At 37.6% G+C, this 18,342-nt stretch overlaps 1 protein-coding gene across 1 annotated transcript; it reads left to right on the top strand.

Annotated features, from left to right (window-relative positions):
* The first annotated feature begins 3,913 nt into the window (after nucleotides 1–3,913).
* On the top strand, nucleotides 3,914–17,701 carry LOC147035790 (extracellular calcium-sensing receptor-like). The gene is made up of 4 exons (XM_085869503.1): nucleotides 3,914–4,155; nucleotides 14,151–14,274; nucleotides 14,547–14,933; nucleotides 17,226–17,701. Exons 1-4 carry the CDS (start codon nucleotides 4,084–4,086, stop codon nucleotides 17,699–17,701), a joined length of 1,059 nt encoding a protein of 352 aa, XP_085725629.1. The 5' UTR covers nucleotides 3,914–4,083.
* The last annotated feature ends 641 nt before the right edge of the window (nucleotides 17,702–18,342 follow it).

Raw genomic sequence — 18,342 nt, 5'->3', positions numbered from 1 at the left:
AATTTCATCCCAAGTTGTGGCAAAAGCAGTATTTTCATTTTGTATTTCAGATACAATTTCCTGTGAGAGAAAATAATAATGTATTAATTAAGTGATTTAATTATTAAATGATTATATGCTTAAATCAAACTCTGCAAATAGGAAAATAAAATCTTACCTCAACAGATAAGAGGTTTGAATCCAGTTCATCAACTTGAAGGTTTAGTTACATTCAAGTAGTAGAACTCAAAGGAACTGCAAAGTCATCCCACTCAAGCTCAGCACAGCACTCCATTGTCAGTAAAAGTAAAAAATGTTTAAAATGGAGTCTTGGTTTGAAGCTTTTATACAGAAAGACTGGTGTGTGTGGTTTCTTTTGGAAATTCCCTTGGCAGCCCAGGCAATCCTTCGTTGGGAAATTTTTCAAAAACATAACATTCTAGAATTTCCTACTGAATTATTTGTGAGTCAGAGATTAACTGGAAATGATGTGAGTCGGCAGGGCTTTGAAAAAGTGTGCGGGGCTTAGGAAAAGTGGGCGTAGCTTATGAAAATTCCTCATGAAAAGTGGGTGGGGCTTAAGAAAAAGTGGGAGTGGCTTATGGGAAATACCTCATGAAAAGTGGGCGGGTTTATTAAAAGTGGGCGTGGCTTATGCAAAAAATAATCTGAGGCTAAAGAGGTTGTCAAACAAGAGCATTGAGAGAAGTATATCATTTCATAATGACACAACAGGAGTATCTTGAAAAATATAAAGATTCAAATGTTTTATTTTATAATATTTTAGATGGGGATTATTGTGCAAAGAAAATTAAACTATTGAAGGAATTTGAGAATGAACAAATCTTTATAGGTTCAATGAGTGAGCTAAACAATATGCATTGTTTATTTGAAAAAAAGTTCTCCTCGGCGAAAAGGTGAGGCTATTAAAATCTCCATTCACTTTCATGTTTTCGATATCTCAACAGCAGAGGACTCAACAGGTTGGGTTAAAAAGGGGGTTTATTTTTTAGGGAAAAATATGAATCGCTGAGAATCCCCCATTCATTAACATGGGGGAAAGTGAGCCAGAATCAGTATATTCACCCTACTCACATACTCAAATTCTAATCGGACAGAATTTTTTGTGTGTGCTGATGGACATCGAAGCAGATACTCCATGAAAACTCACAGAATCATCGGAAAGTATGTGTAAATGAGAATATCCGAAAATAAGTGCAGCCTTATTCTCACTGCAGGTCAGCGACCTGAGACAATATGTCAGCATACCCCACGAGTAAAAGCGTAGCAATATCTAGAAGGGCACTCTTCGACGTCGCAAAGTCGCCAGACATGCCTCCGCCGACATTATTACATCAATATACCGAAGAAAAAAAAAATTCAAAAAATTGTTAAAACAGAGCTATGAAATGTCAATGAAATAACCAAACGAGGGAGGAATGACACCACATTACGATGTCACAGTATGACAGAATAATCCTCTTATGGAACACAATCACGACATCTTTTGACATTCTTTTGAAAGGGTAAGAATTTGTAATTTGTTCATGACGCCATTGATATATGTGATCGCCGACTTTTTGCAAAGGACGCCTTGGGATCTTTAATGTCTACCAACTTGTTTCGGCAATCGGGACTCCCAGTTCAACGTTCACCTGAGTAACAGAATGCACTCTGATGAACCACCCGGCTGTGAAACACAAGGATGGCAGATTATAGCTGGGATGGAATTCAAATCCATGCAAGACAGCTCAGAGTTGAGTTTGCTACACCTGGGCCATGCTGTCATCCCAGGCGAACATTTTGAATGCATTTGATTTCGTCAATGATAAACACCAGTAAACAGAAATATAGCCATGCTCACAAAATAATTTAACCATTTCCTCTTGGAAACACGACAATTTGGAATTATACAAGTCTTTTTCTTTACATTTATTATTTTAACCGAATCATTATGGATTAATTAGAAGAATGACACATCTTCGAAATTAACACATTATATGTCATTATCAAAAACGAAAACATACCTGAAATCCATTTTAATCAATCCCGAATGACAACAATAGTTCATTATCTGTCATATGTGCCTTTAAAATCGAAAACAGCCGACAAGTGAAGTGATATAGTTCAAAGATTTTCTAACCAAAAGGTAATGCTGAACAACAGCATTATCTGTGTGTTGAAACAGTGAAAAATAAGAATTTGTTCAACTGTTATCCTTGATATTGTCACATGACAAGCTGTACCTTGGATACCGTTCATGGCTCCTGTGATTCTGATTTTGTGCTTCACTGTTGTGTGTGGAGACGTGTGCAAGCCTCTTACTGGGAGCGATCTTAAGGGCATTTTATCGTATGGAGATATCATTCTCGGTGGAATTTTCCCTCTTCACTATGCAGAAGTTGAAGATCATCCATTTTTGAAAGGACATCCCCCAATCATCACCTGCAACAAGTAAAGGACTGACTTATTGTTGTGTGATATTTGATTAATATGGAGGAAGTTCCACATGAGTACTGTCACGTGTTTGTTCTTAATGGACTCTGTCCATGTCGATATTTATAGAGACACATTAATAATGCATTTGGTTTTCTTTCAATATAAGTTATCAAGTAAATCACTTTTATAAAGTTAACCACATTTGTTTTATTTTTTTCTTGAATTCTATACTTTTTTGGGTTCTGCATCAAACATTGTTCTCACCATTTTTTTATTTTTTTTTACAAATAACATTGTGTAATTCTGTTTTCAAACAATATAAAAAGAAAATTTTGAGTATAGTTTTGAACTTAAAAACGAAGACTTGGTCATTGATCAGTGCCACATCAACAAAAAAATGCTACAATTTACGATTTTGATATAAATTACAGTTTAACATTTTGACCTTCGTCAGTTGGTTCGACCACTTTGATCAATTATAATCATCAATCTGATCAGCAGGTGATAGGGATGGCATAGAGGTCCACACACACACACACACACACACACACACACACACACACACACACACACACACACACACACACACACACACACACACACACACACACACACACACACACACACACACACACACACACACACACACACACCTCTCAGCTGTCTCTCCTGAGTTCAAATCCCAGTCAATTTATAAACCTTCATCCTGGTGTTTCACAGGAAGGGTGATTCATCAATATGTGTGAGGTCCTTTGGATGGACATTAAACTGGGCGTCCCACCTATTGGCATTAGTTGGTGGTCATTAAAGATCTCATGTTGTCCTTCGCAAAGAGTAGGAAAGTGATTTTGCCCTTTGACATTTTGACCCGATTTTCAATTGGTCAACTCCATTTTCTCATAAAAAGGCTTTGTTGAAACTTTTTTTTATGACAAAAGCTCAAATAGAAAGAGTTAAGCCCTCAAAAGATCCACTGACACATAAACACACAAAAAGAAGCACATAAGCGATTTTCAAATTCCTGTTTCTTGCTGTGCAGAGCAATAGGCTAAAAAACAAACATTTTTTATTTCAGGATACGTCCCAGACAATTACAATGGGCAATGGCCATGATGTTTGCTATCCAAGAAATAAATGAAAAACATTCACTCATACCGAACATCACATTAGGTTATGGAATTTATGATACCTGTTTGTCAATTTCCAAAATCTATGAGTATGGGTTGAGAGTAATGCAGCAGAGCATTGAAACTGATGATGTAACTGAAGGATTATGTTCTCCACATGCAATTGTTGGACCTTATTCTTCAGCGCTTTCAAAACCATTAAACAACATCCTTAGTTTATTTTTGAAGCCACAGGTAAAATGAATGGCAAGTAAATGTAACATTACTGATTTACTTGTAGCTCTGAAACATGCAATGATATAATAAACTCGATAAATTCAATTCCACCTTCTTTAGATAAGTTTTGCAGCAGGTTGCAAATGTTTCAGTGACAAAACTGTTTTTGCATCCTTTTTGCGGACGTATCCGAGTGATCTGTTCTTGACATCAGCTGTGGTTCGTTTGGTGAATTATTTTCAATGGACATATGTAGGTGTTATGAACGTGGAAGATGACTATGGCAGAAATGCAGCAGCTCAGTTTGTAACAGAGGTGGAAAATGAAAACACTTGCTTGGCCTTTCAAGAAACTTGGCCACTTCAATATGAAGAACATCATTTGCTTCACTTGGGTAAGCACTGTGGATGAACAAGAGCAAATGTATTTTTTGATGATTCAGTCCATTATTTAATTTGCAGAGCTCACTTTATTTCTCCGAGAAACCACATCTCATGTTGATGTGGATACATAATTTAATTGCTGTATTATTTCTTCCTTGTAATGCTTTATTATCCCCCAATGGACTTATGCCGAAAAGGGGGCTTATGGTATTGGTCTCAATTTTTGTGTTTGTGCATGTGTGCATCTGCAACCTTATCTCCAGCATGTACCGTCAGGCCCAAAAGTTTGCATACAGTTTTGCAGAATACAGTTGACTTCCATTGCTACCTCTTTGCTCTACAATAATCACAATTATTTCCATTCAGAGAACAATTTCAATCATTCTCTCTTGTTTATATCAAGGGTTTCTGCAACTTTTGTACTTTGCATGATTTCATTCACAGTTTAATTCATGATGAGACAAAAATAGCTTGTCAAAAGTTTACATACACCAAGTTGACTTGCTGCATTGTGTCCCCCATTCTCTGCTGATTATAATTTTTATGTAATAGGTCAGCTAGTGCTCCCATGTCTGTATAAAGGGCCTAGGTTTCCAATGCAGGCCCTATGTCCACTTGAGTCAGCATGGGGAAGGCAAAATAATACTCTGAAGACCTGAGGAAGAGCATTATCCAGTTGCACAAGTCAGGGACTTCTCAAGCGGCCATATCAAGGCAACTAAAAGTGCCACGGCCATCAATACATACGATTGTGTGGAAGTATAGGGACCTAGGGACAACCAAGATCCTTCAAAGATTAGGCCGGAATTCCACGTTGACACCAACTGATGAGAGGGCATTGGTCAGAAAGGTACGCTTCAACCCCAAGACTATCAAGAAACACCTGTGCCAAGAATTGGAGGCTTCAGGGACGAAGGTGTCACAAGGGAATCTGAAGCAGTCCACTCGAAAGCTGAACCTCGGATGTCGCTGGACCTTCCAACATGACAATGACAAAAAGCATAATTCCAAGTTGATTGCTGGATGGCTTCAGCAGAACAAGTTTGATGTTTTGGAATGGCCAGCTCAAAGCCCAGACTTAAATCCAATGGAGAATTTGTGGACAGAATTAAATAAGAGAGTGCAAAAGAGGGAACCCACGAATTTGATTGAACTCTACCAACACTGTCAAGAAGAATGGGTTAAAATACCTTCATGGAATTGGAAGAAGCTGAGTGTTGGTTATCCTGCAAGACTGACTGAAGTTCGAAAGGTTAAAGGCTATGCAACAAAGTATTAGACAATATTAGGGTGTGCTGTATGTAAACTTTTGACCTGCTATTTTTGTCACATCATGAATTAAACTGTAAATAAAATCATCCAAAGTACAAAAGTCGCAGAAACCTTTGATAGAAATAAGGGAGAATGGTTGAAATTTTTCTAGGAATGGAAAGAATAATGATTATTGTGGAGAAAAGTGGTATAAATGGAAGTCAACTGTATTCTGCTCAAATGTATGCAAACTGTTGGGCCTGACTGTGTGGATCGATTTTATTCATACTGAGAAAAAAGACAACACATGATGGTATACATCAGCACATAATTTTGTTTCACGATGCGAATAAAGATTGTCGATTGGCGTCCATTTTAGTTGTAAAAATAACACCTGGTGTCGAACACATCTTCAATTATTTCTCGGATATGCATTGATGGGACTTCTTCAAATTTGGCACACACATATGCAATGTTGGCTTACAGGTGCATGCTGTGTTTTTTATTAATTTTTTTTTTCGAGATCGGAACCAATATGGCTGACTATCGGCCATTTTAGTTGAAAAAAGCCCGATGATGAACATGTGTCAATCATATCTCAGAAAAGCATTTTCCGAAGATATTCAAAGTTGGCACACACATATGCAATAATGGGTTGCATGAGCAGGTCATTTTCTTTCGAGATCTGATACAATATGACCGACTATTGGGCATTTTAGTGTAAAAATACCTGATGTTGAACATGTCCTCAACCATATCTCGGAGAAGCATTTACCGATGTTGTTCAAACTTGACAAACCTATCAGGAATGATGATTTACATGTGTGTCATTTTTGGTTCGAGATCAGATCCAAGATGGCTGACTAGTGGCCATTTTGTGACTTAAAAGTGTCGCAAACCATTTCTCCAACATTCATTGTCCGTTTTTGTTCAATCTTGGTGCAAGCAAGATACCCAATGGCGTACACTTCAAAACTTACTTTATTTTTTGATCTGATTAAACATGGTTGACTGGTAGACTGGTGGCCATTTTAGTTATTCAAAAAAACAGATGTTGAACACATTTCTCGGACATTCATTGACCGATTTGGGTCAAACTTGGCTCCAAGATAGTATATAATGGCCTACATATGCACTTTATTTGTTTGCGAAATCGGATCCAATATGGCAGACTGCTTGCCATCGTGTTACTTAAATGGTTCCCCAACCATTTCTCAGACATGCATGGTCTGATTTTGTTCAAGCTTGGCACAAGCACATTACATAATGGCTTACACGTGCCTCTCCCTTTAATTTGTGGTCTAATCAAAGATGGCCGACTGGTAGACTGGCGGCCATTTTACTTGAACATAAATATGGGCTGTCCCTTTAAATCCGTACAGCAAAATTATTAAACATCAGTGGCTAAGTTATGTCTTTTTCCCTGTTAACTCTGCCACCAAATTTCCATGGAGTTTATGTTTCACCCCTGTCTGTGTGTCTCTCTGTTGTTCTATCTGTTTGTCTGTCTGTGATGTTATTGACAGATTCAGATGAAACCTGGAGGACAGGATGGGTGGATGACAAGGAGGATTTGATTAGATTTTGGTGAAGATCCAGAGTTTGATCCGGATCCGAGAATATTTCAAGTGATTTTTCACTATTGAGTGATAGGGCAAAAAAAAACGAGATATAGCACGATATCTCAAAAATTCCACGGACGTATTCAGATGAAATAAAAAGGAACATCAAGAAGGAAGCCGAAGAAGTAAATAACTAAGTCAGAGTCATCATGAGGAACGAGGAGAGAATTCAGGTTTCAACTGAGAGAATTCAGTTTTTCTTCAAATTCAGTACTCCACAACCATTAAACCCATCCAGGCAGAGCCAAGTCAGCATTACAACATAATTTCTGAAAGAATTCACTTCTCCTTCGAAAGATAGATAATGAACGAGAGAAAAAGAGAGTAAAAGAGATGAAAAAGCAAAAATTTGAATGAACAAAGAGAATTGTGAAAAAAAATTAGAAAAAAGTGTGAAAGGAACAAAGAAAAAAGATGTCAGGAAGAACCCAAATCGATAGATTTCAGCAGTTACTCCCCAGGCTCAAACGCAGCAACATATACAAGCCACGAGACGTGCCTCAGAGGGGAAGTGCAGTCCACACAGTATCAGAATATGGTGCAAATATAATCAAATGGAAGACGAAGAAGGAACCTTAAGAATAAAGAGCAAAAGATGAAGTCATCAGGAGGAATTGGATAAGATTCGGGTTTCAGCTGCAACTCCAATACCTTCAAACCCATTCAAATGTAGCCAAGTGAGCCTGACAGAAAACTTTCTAAAATAATTAAGTTCTCCAAAGAGAGGTATTTAACAAAATTGGCCAGAAATGGTGTCTGCCGAAAACGAAATGATTCAAGCTTGTTGAAAATCTGGAACCTGATATGAGAATTTTTTAATTTAAAGTCATTCTTTATCATTGAGAGATAGGGCCAAAAACTAAACATAACTTGATATTTCAAAAAGTTAGGGATGAGTTTTGACAAAACTTGGTGAATTATTTGGATAGGTGATAAAAAATTAATCGATCACATTTTGGTTCATTTCTGTGATGCAGATTTGGTCTATCAGTGGGATACAAATCGTAAACTGTTCAGCCTGGCAGAGGGATGCACTCTACTGAGTGCCGTTTTAGTTTTTTCTGCACGTTTTGAAAGCCATTTTGATTCCAAAAATACATTGATATATATTTTGTGTGAATTTCTGTTTCCAAATTTAATTTTTTTTCATGCAATATAAATGTTTATACAACCTCACGGAGTTTAAATAACTGATTCAAAGGAAATAATGTTGAGTTTATCTTGAATAAATGAAAAATATTTTTTAAAGATACCTTTCATTCTCTTTGCTTGTTGAGATGGATATTGACCTTATTTATTTATTTATTGCAAAATGTCATTCCAATGTTGTGTTTTACCGAACAAATGTCTGAATGAAGGGAATGTTGTGGCAAAGACAAAAGCAAATATTATATTTATCTTGTGGCATTATAAAGATATTGTACCACTAGCAGAGGTGTTTTTGGTGAACAATATAAGTGAAAAGATATGGTTAGGACTTATTAGCAGTTCCTCCATAAAACTTCCACGATATGCTCCGATATTTTTGGGTGCGCTTGGATTTTATCCATTTTATGAGCATATTCCAGGCTTTTATGAATTCCTCATCAGTTCCAAACCCGATATGTTAAATATTTCTGGACATGTGGAATTTGCGATTGGAAAGGTGGTGATTGAACATTCTCAAGTTGTAAATTCAACGAAGGAAAAACGTGACAGCGATCATGTAACTTTTGTGGATCCAGATTTAATTTGCATTTTCCATAATGCAAGGAAACATTCAACAGAAATTGTTCTTCATAATGGTTCACACTTCTGCAACACATTATCTCATTATTATACAAAGAGAGGAGATTTCAATGATATTTTATGTGTGAATGAAGAAACAAATAAACCTATGCATAATCATTCATTCCACACACTCCAAGAACGTGCTTCGACAGCAGACAAAGGATTCCAAAAATTAATATTATTTCCATTATCATGGTTAGGAAAGAGAACATTGATCCCAGGAAACAATATTTGCATTCTTGATCGACTGACAAAGAGGACTTTCTCTCCCAAAAATGACATGATGAAAAATGTTAAATCTGTGAATGACAATCGTAAAGGGATGAGCATTTTTATGAATGAACTCTGGGAACTAATATTTAAATGCTCTTTTGACACAGAGAGGCAGGAAATTCCGCAATGTAGAGGAGATGAAAAACTCGAGGAGACCAAATCTCAGTTCACAGATTTTTCACAATTTCATCAGCCTTATAATGTGTACATTGCTGTGTATGTGATTGCACATGCTTTGGATGATATGGTGATGTGCAAACCACATAGTGGTCCTTTCACCAATGGTTCGTGCGCAAATGTTAAGAACTTTGCATCATGGCAGGTGAATTTTTTTTTAACTTTATTATTACAACAGTTTTATAGCCTTTATCATTATTTTATAAAAAGCTAATTTGTTGTTACTTTTCTTAAAATGTTCTCAAAAATATATATTTCGAAGAAATATATTTCTAAAAAAGAAAGTCGAAAAAAAAATGCAATATTTTCTAAAATAAGTGAAGAAATAACTTCTAAATGTTGAAATTATTGTCAAATTGTGTTTGTAAATTAAGCATTGTGATAAAAGTTCAGTTCCGCGTTCGTTTGTGGCCAGACACCATTTTTCGTCCTTTGAGAGGTTGTCGTCAAAAGGTGAGGATACTTGTTTCTGAAATTGTCTTGATTAACTCTTTTTCTTCATTGGTGGTGTTAATTTGTTGATGTAGATGTAGAACTAGATTTCCTCTTTGAGCAACTTTTTTAATCAATGTGAGTGAATACAGGCAATAATAAAACTATAATATCATTTAATCTCATTATCCACCAAATGTTAATTGAACTCATGTAAAAAGAACCCATAGGAAATATAATCATCCGTTTTTTTTCTATATTTTTCTTCTTATTAAACAATGTGCTTTCTGTTTTCTTGCTAATGATTTACCATAAAAGTTTCAGATCTTTCCATACCGGTTTCCACTGACAAACCAGACATAATCTGCCAAACAGAAACTTTCCTCCCACAAGATTTGTCTGACTCCCAAGTATCTCTCCCTGTTTACTCCCTCCACTGCAATGACAGACCTGAGCCTCGTCCTGGTTGAGGATTTGCTCTTTTCATCAAAGACTCTATTCCTCACTCTCCATGCACTGTCCTCACTCGCCCACACGCACAGGAATACCTCTGGTTCGGCTTCCCCTCCACTCCCACCTCATGTTTATATGTGTACAGTACTGTCCACCAAACAGTGATGACTCCATTTACACCTCACTATCCAAAAACATGGATCAACTTCAATCTTCTTTTCAAAACTCTCTCTTGCTCATTTGTGGTGACTTCAATTGTCATCATGCCAGTTGGCTAAGTGTGGGTACCTCTCTCATCTGTCACGGAACTTCAGCAAAAGCTTTCTTCAACTCATTGGGACTGACTCAATCGGTCAATTTCCCGACCCGGATCTCACTCAATGGTACTCTATCTCTTCTGGATCTGATGTTGACAAATTTCCCTGAAAACATCTGTTCTTCCTTTGCTCCAATCGGTTCTTCTAACCACATGCTTGTCAAAGTGGACATCTCTCAGAGAACCACCTCAGCAACGTCGAGTTTGGCATTTCACTCAAGCCGACTGGAAGGGTCTACAAGTAGCCATCAAACATCAAGACCGGTCTGCCATCGCTACTTTCTCCAACATCAACTCATCCTGGGAATTATTTAAAAGAAACTTGCTCTCCCTCATGCACAGATTTATTCTCTCTCGTTTTCAGTTGTCCTACCCTTCCTGCCGCCCATGGTTCACTGAAGCATATGGCGAGGCAGTTGTCCTTAAACAACTTGCCTTTGCCTCATGGAAAGCAAACCCAACTGAGGGTAATCTCAGTTCCTTCCATAAAGCTCGGAACAAGTGTGTATCTTTCCTCAGGAGAACAGGAACACAACATCTTTCTAAGCTCAAGTCTGAACTTTCAAACCTCTCTCTCCTCCAAATCCTGGTGGCGTCTAATCAAACCTGTTTCTGGTGTATGTTCTCCCTCCATCCCCTCCCTTACCTCAAATGGCTGCACTGCTGATATCGCACGTGAAAAACTTCATGCCTAAACTTGGTGTTTGCATCGAAACCTTGTGTCCAAAACCCATCACTTTCTGTACCCTCCTTACGCAGTTGCACCCAACTGTTCCTGGACTCTGCGTCCTTTTCTCCTGACAAGGTGGAGTACTTGCTGACAAACGTCGACTCAGATTCTGAAAATCTTTCTGATAATAATCACTCAGATTCACCTGACATGATGCTGTTCGTAATCCTATTATATTCAGTTTGTAATCCAAATCAACATATCATATAGTTTAGCTTGTGTGGGCAAATGTCATTGCAAGCTGCCTTCTCTGAAGAAAGGCACAAGCACGACAACAAGAAGGAAATGTTTGCTTTGCCAAGGCTGGGAAACATGCCAGAGTGATGCCATGCAAACACCCCTTGTGTCGCGATATTTCAATTTAATATTATATTTGGAATAACTTAGAACACAAATTGGCCTTTTGGCACGTTCAAAACACTTCAATTTAGTGGTAATTGGACAAAAAATTATGGTATTTTATGTCATCACAACCATTTAAATTTTCAGTTCCTAGATCCGGCCCAAGTCCTTGTTTCTCCAGACAGCTTGCTTGTGTGGAGTTATGTATTGTATGAACACTCTAATTCCTGTATGAATTTATTTGAGTTTCCACTACTTTAATGTATACCTTGAGCCTGAAGTCAATTGCTATGGTGGCACTTACATCAAATTTTTCCGCATTGGTGAGAAAGTTACAGAGCAGAATTTTGTTGAAATTTTCTGCAATTTAGATCAACATTTTACATCCTTGCATTCTCAAATAGTTCTGAGCAGGTGTCTGTCCTTGTGACCCTGACCATGCTATATATTAAAAAGAAATCCTGACCTTCATCAAATAGAATCTATGCGGGCCAATTCCATTTCTAAACTAGAAACACTGAAATGTTGTGCAAACCTTTGTTGAGAAGACGAATGCTGCTGTTGAAGATGGCAATCTCCTCACAATGAAGAAGCTAATTCCAGACCAAGCAGACTGCATTTTCACAAGATAATAAAAACTTGTGAAGAAATTTTCAAATGCATCCACAGTGAAGGATAATAAGATGATTCAGGCATTACCCTTGATGCAAGAGAAAGACAAGCCTCTTTTTCTCTAAGGAAAGATAATCCCGAAATGTTAGCACCTTGTAATCCTTCAAAGTGGATTACTCTAACCATTTTTACCCCACACACGCAAAGGGAAAAGCGTGGTTAAGCAATTGCTTCATGTCCGTCCATCCATCTGTCTGTCTTCTCAGTTTATGATCAGCAGTTTATGATCAAGGAACAACTTATTTAAATTGAATGTGATATTTTGAACATGATGAAAAGGGAACACGGAACATGAATAGTAAGACGAATTTGCCATTTCACAACACTTAGTCTCTGAATTAGTCCCAATTGCATATGTGCAGAGCAGATTAAGGTCATATTTTACTCTGTCTGCCTGGCACTCAAACAAAATCGAAAATCATTCCAAACAGGAAATTTACTGTTTTTAAGGACGTTGTAAAAAAAATAAAGACACAGACAACAGGCATGAATAACAAATGTAATATGTGAGATAGTGGAGTGTCATACACACTGGATAAAACGGCGATAAAATTAGGAATTAATTTATTTATATGCCTTGAAACCTCTTTCAACCTTTATTTAAATTGAATCAAACACTTGAACACTGCAGAACACTAATTGCCTTCATAATACTTCCAAAAACCTCCAGTTTTGCAGAACTTGGACTTTTTAAATTAGGTGTTTTAGGGTGATGAATAAAACTGGTTCAACAGCACTAAACTTCTGGAATTTTTTTAGACTATCTTTAAAATAATTATTTTATTTTAATTGAAATATATACCAAAAACAATGCATTGGTACCATGTTCTTTGAGCTCTCTGTTTTTTTTTATTATTTTTTATTATCGTGATAAGTTTTTCACACTTTCAATGATTTATCCTTTACAGTTACTGTTCTACATCCGTAATGTGAGCTTTGTGAAAAACAAAAAAGGCGATATTTTTAAGTTTGATGAAAATGGTGATACTCCTGCAAACTACGAACTTCTGAACTGGCAGCTGGACGATGATGGCAAAATGAATCTCAATCCTGTAGGTTCATTTAATCCTCGAGCCCCTCAAGGTGAAGACCTGCAGATAAATGAAAGTGCCATTCAATGGAACGATGGAAACAATATGAAAGTAAAGACATTTATTTACTTTCTGATTTTGTTTCTTATATCATATTTACACACTAAAAAAAATATACATAACAAGAAACATAAAATATCACAAGCACATTCTGCTCACAGGGGATGTTTTAAACAAACAGCCATCAGGTTTAAACACTTGCTCAGGTGACATATCTACTGTCAAGTGTTTATCATGAGTCTTCAAATATATTCACAAGAAAAACTCCTTCACGAGAAAGCTTGCACAAGTTATTTTCCTTAAACTCGCTGTTCCAGCATCCTTCACATCTTCCAGACAAACCACATAAAATCCTCATACATCTTGTAGCTGTGCAAATGAAGGCTTTCAAAATCTTTGGAATATCTCATGATGATTCCGAATATCTGGATCTGCAACTCCTGCATTAAAGACAGGTTGATCGATTGGTGGTCTCTGTCTTATCGTGCCTCCTTTATGAGATTGCACCCTCTTCCTCTTTCTGCTCTACTCTCTCCTCCCCCTCCAGCTTTCTACAGGGTGCAAGTAGTCCACCAGAAGCCAGCTTCTAGTGAAACTCCAAAGATCCAGGCTCATGTCCAACCTGAATTCATCGGCTCCTTTTTTTCCTCTCATCTTTTTGATCTCGAGATAAATTTGTTCATTGAGTCATCTTTATTGTATGACACAATACAGTTCCAGACTTTTTTTAAAAAATCCTCCAACACTTCATACTTTAAAACAGGAGGATGCTTATTTTTTTGCAAGAAAGAGATTTTATCAGGACAGAGTCTGCAAGATATTAAATATCCACTCTTGTTTATGAAAAGTTGATTAACTTGTTCTCTATATTTTCCAGGTCCCTCGGTCCATGTGCAGCGAGCCATGCCAGCCAGGAACTCGGAAGGTTTCTCTCAAAGGGGAGCCCTTTTGCTGTTTTGACTGTATCCCTTGCACTGATGGGCAGTACTCCAACACTTCCGGTTTGTTTGTTCACCCAATTAGACCGACCTTATTTCAGTGTTATCCTTATGTGCAAATTTACAAGTATCATCTCATATTTTTGTGTGTGTGTGTGTGTGTGTGTGTGTGTGTGTGTGTGTGTGTGTGTGTGTGTGTGTGTGTGTGTGTATATGTATATATATATATATATATATATATATATATATATATATATATATATATATATAATTGTGATTTCCCCATTTTAACTTTACAATCCTAAAAGTTGGACATGACACTGATTTGAATGCAGACTCACAGGATTGCCAGCATTGCCCAGAAGACCTGTGGTCCAACACACAGCACAGCACCTGTTTGCCAATGCCAAGGGAGTTTCTGGCTTTCACCGATCCTTTGGCTCTCACTCTGCTGGCCTTTGCTGTTCTTGGTTTTACAATGGTGGTTATAGTTTGTATAATGATGGTGACGTACCGCAAGTTAATTGCGGTGAAATCAAAGTCTTCGTTTCACTTTGTGTTACTCGTTGCACTTGCAATCAATTTTACAAGCAGTGTCGGGTTTGTGGGTGAACCGACAGACTTGTCTTGTCAATGGAGAGAATCTGTGGCACTTGGCATGATCACCTTTTCAATTATCTGTGTGCTCACCAATGCATATGACATACTCATGAATTCTCAAGGTATAGAATGATGATCACATTCTCCCGAAAAATTCAGATTATATTTTCATTGCTCTAATTATATTTCTGCAAGATATTTTTGCTGTTGAATAAATTAGGAGGCAACAATTTATTCAAATTCCAAGGCGAAGGTGTTGTCACCATTTGTATGTAGCACAAGGTTATCGGGTCGCGTTTTTGGCTGAGTGCGTGGCTGTTCGCTAGTGCAGTGCCCTCTGTATGTTCTCTTTTGCAAACTCACTCACTCTTTGCAAAGGACACAGGGGGATATTTCATGTCTACAAACCAATGCTGGCAGACAGCATGCCAGTTTTACAACCATCTAAGGGATGGCACACAGATTTATGAATGACTGCCTGTGAAACACTGGAAGGATAGTTTAAAGCTGGGTCAGGATTCAAACACAGCCGAGAGAGCTTAGGGGTGAATGTGCGTGCCATTACGCCACAGGGCTAGAGGTAGATATCTCTTTAATCCCATGTGAGCCTTCATTTCCTTCCACAAAAACGTCTACCCTCTGCAGCATTCAAATAGAGTGGTTATTGCCGATGAGAAGGCCATGTGTCACAAATATGTTGGACTTACTTGCCTCGACATTTCCATGAATCAGTTAATTTATAAATGCTGATCACAAAAAAGTCCATGCTGATCATGTTTCCAAATTAAAAAGTTTTGTTGAACATCAAGAACGTCCACACTGTGTTCACAAACTGCGAAAAAATCTGGTGAGGGCCAATTGGGAAATGTGCATTCAAAGTACTCTTTAAGTTGAACAACACGATTGGGAAATACATTTACTGCATATTAAAAGATTTACTCGACACCTCTCATCCATGTCACCCTCTGCCACGGTTACGTCAGAATGAGTTGATTTGTCAAACAGTCACACATTGTTTAACCCCAATATGGGGCCGTTCAAAAATTACATAACGCTATTTTTTAGTGAGGGCTGCACTGTGCATGCTGATGGGCTTGATTAAACCTTACTAATAAATTGTGTTTTTCAATGATTAAATTATTTGGGTTCCCTCATTGTATCGCATCACTCGATCCAAACAAACCCAATGGAAATCTGACGCAACAAACCCGGCAGTGTATAATCAGCAGAGGCCAACAAGTCTGATGTCTTCAACACACCTGAAAAAAAAAGATGGCAGCATATTAGGTCATCTGGGTTCTAAGGTGGGTGGAGTCAAGTGACAAATGTGCCTGTGGTCCGGCAGTTGTTCGACCAATTGGTGCACATTTCAAAAATCAACACCCAACAAGAACCACAAGAACAACAACAACAACCATGCGGAAAAATTGTGTACCTGTGACACATCGCAGGTTAAAGATATTCAGTGATGAGAAGGACACTCGGGAGAGTGCTTACCTCTGCCATGTAATGCCTCATCCATGAGAACATATCTGGCCCAATACATTTTTGAAATATCATGCTATATATCGTTTTTGCTCCTATTTCTCAATGGTGAAGAATCACTTTGAAAATAAAATACTTCTCATATCTGGAATCGGATTCGGATCTTCAACAAAATTGAACGAATTCATCCTTTCAACACTTCCAACCTATCCACCAAGTTTCGTCTGAATCCGTCAACAACTTTTTTGAGATATTAAGCTTTTTTGAAATATTTTGAAATATGATTTTTAGCCCTTTCCCTCAATGGGCGAAGAATCACTCAAAAAATTCTAGTCGTCAGATATGGATCCGGATCTTCACCAATAATTAATAAATTCTTCCTTCTCACAGACACAACCAGTCGACCAAGTTTCATCTGACTCCTTCTGCAACTTTGTGAGGTATCGTGCTATATATCGGTTTGCTTTTTCTTTCAATGGTGAAGAATCACTTAAAAGACTCTCGGATCCAGATCAAACTCTGGATCTTCACCAAAATCGAATCAGTTTATCCTTTTCACACACCAAGTATCCTTTTTGAGATATACTGTACAAAAACAGAAAAACAGACAGACAGACAAACAGATACAAAGGGGTGAAAACATAACTTCCTTAACCCTCAATGGCGGAGTAAATATAAAGTGAAGATGCTATTTTGCAGATATCGACTTGAGTTGATGAGGATATTCTAATCCTCAAAGTGTTCCAATTTTTCTGTTTTCATAACTTGATACCATTGTACTCCGGTTGAGATTTCAATTTCCTGTTTCCATCTATTATTTGGTCTTTTTTTTTCTTGCATTTCATTCTCTCTGCTGACATTTTTCAATTATTGTCGTCCATTGGCTAAATATTTGAAGTTCCTTTTTATTTGTTTTCATCCAATATCAGAGTCCTGCAACAATCAAAAGAGAAGATGTTTTCAACCAAAGGTCCTCCTAGTACTCTGTTCACTACCACAAACAGGCTTTAGTGTAGCCTGGGCAGTTGTGGAGACACCACAACCACACAAAAATCTGGAATACCGTTTGGGAACCATTGTTTTAGAATGTGTTGGTGCATCTCCCCTCTGGGTTTCATGTGCTTTGTGTTACCTTGGTGTCCTGGTGACCTCCTGCTTAGTGATGGCTATGAAAGGGAGTAAAATAATCCCGGGTTCCAGTGAACTAAGGTTCATCATCTTCAGCATGCTGTTCTTCTGCATGGTCAGCATAGCATTTGTTCCTGCCTATTCCAGCACACAAGGAAAGTTTTCTGTTGCCGTGGAGATATTTGCTATTGTCGCAATCGTTTATGGATTGTTGGGATGTGTTATTCTGCCTCAATGTTACATCATTTTTAGATTTAAGAAAACAAATAACTTATGAATGAATCTTACATCATGTGTATACAATAAAAAAAAGTTGTTGTCACTCTGAATTTGCTTTGTGAAAACAAATATTTTATGATTTTGTGGTAATTCAAGCATATTCTTTAAGTTGAACATTTCCTGTAAAGTTTCTGATGACATCATTTCTCGACATCAAGCCTCTGCTACTTATGCTGAAACTGTGGCACCCCTCACAACAACTGAGGATTGTATTTTTCCATCATATAACAAAGCTCAATACGTTAGAATCCAAGGATAAAAATTATAGGGTCATGGGGTGGAGGGCAAGGGGTATTAAGGGTCTCAAGATAGGTCATTGGAAAATGATTAAACTAAGGCTCATTTGGAGTGAATGCAGCAGATTAACATCCAGAAGGTGTTTGACATGGAAGAAATTTTCCGATATCGATCATTAACATCACCTTTGATGATGAGCACGAAGAGGAATCTTTCCCAGTATCACGACACGACAAAAGAAGATTCTTACAAAAATGAAAACTGCCATCGGGGCATAATACAAGCAAATCCACAATGGGCCCCTCAGCAATAAAGGACCTGATGGCACTTCAACAAACTAATGATATATCAAACTATCGTGGATCGTGGTCAAATCTGGCTACAAATCCATCATTTATTTGA

The sequence above is a fragment of the Eptatretus burgeri genome, chromosome 1 (assembly GCF_056783735.1).
Source record: "Eptatretus burgeri isolate ZD-2024b chromosome 1, Ebu_testis_v1, whole genome shotgun sequence".
In the NCBI taxonomy this organism is placed as follows: Eukaryota; Metazoa; Chordata; class Myxini; order Myxiniformes; family Myxinidae; genus Eptatretus; species Eptatretus burgeri.
The sequence above is the reverse complement of the archived record's forward strand: the minus strand, read 5'-3'. Positions and strand labels throughout refer to the sequence as shown.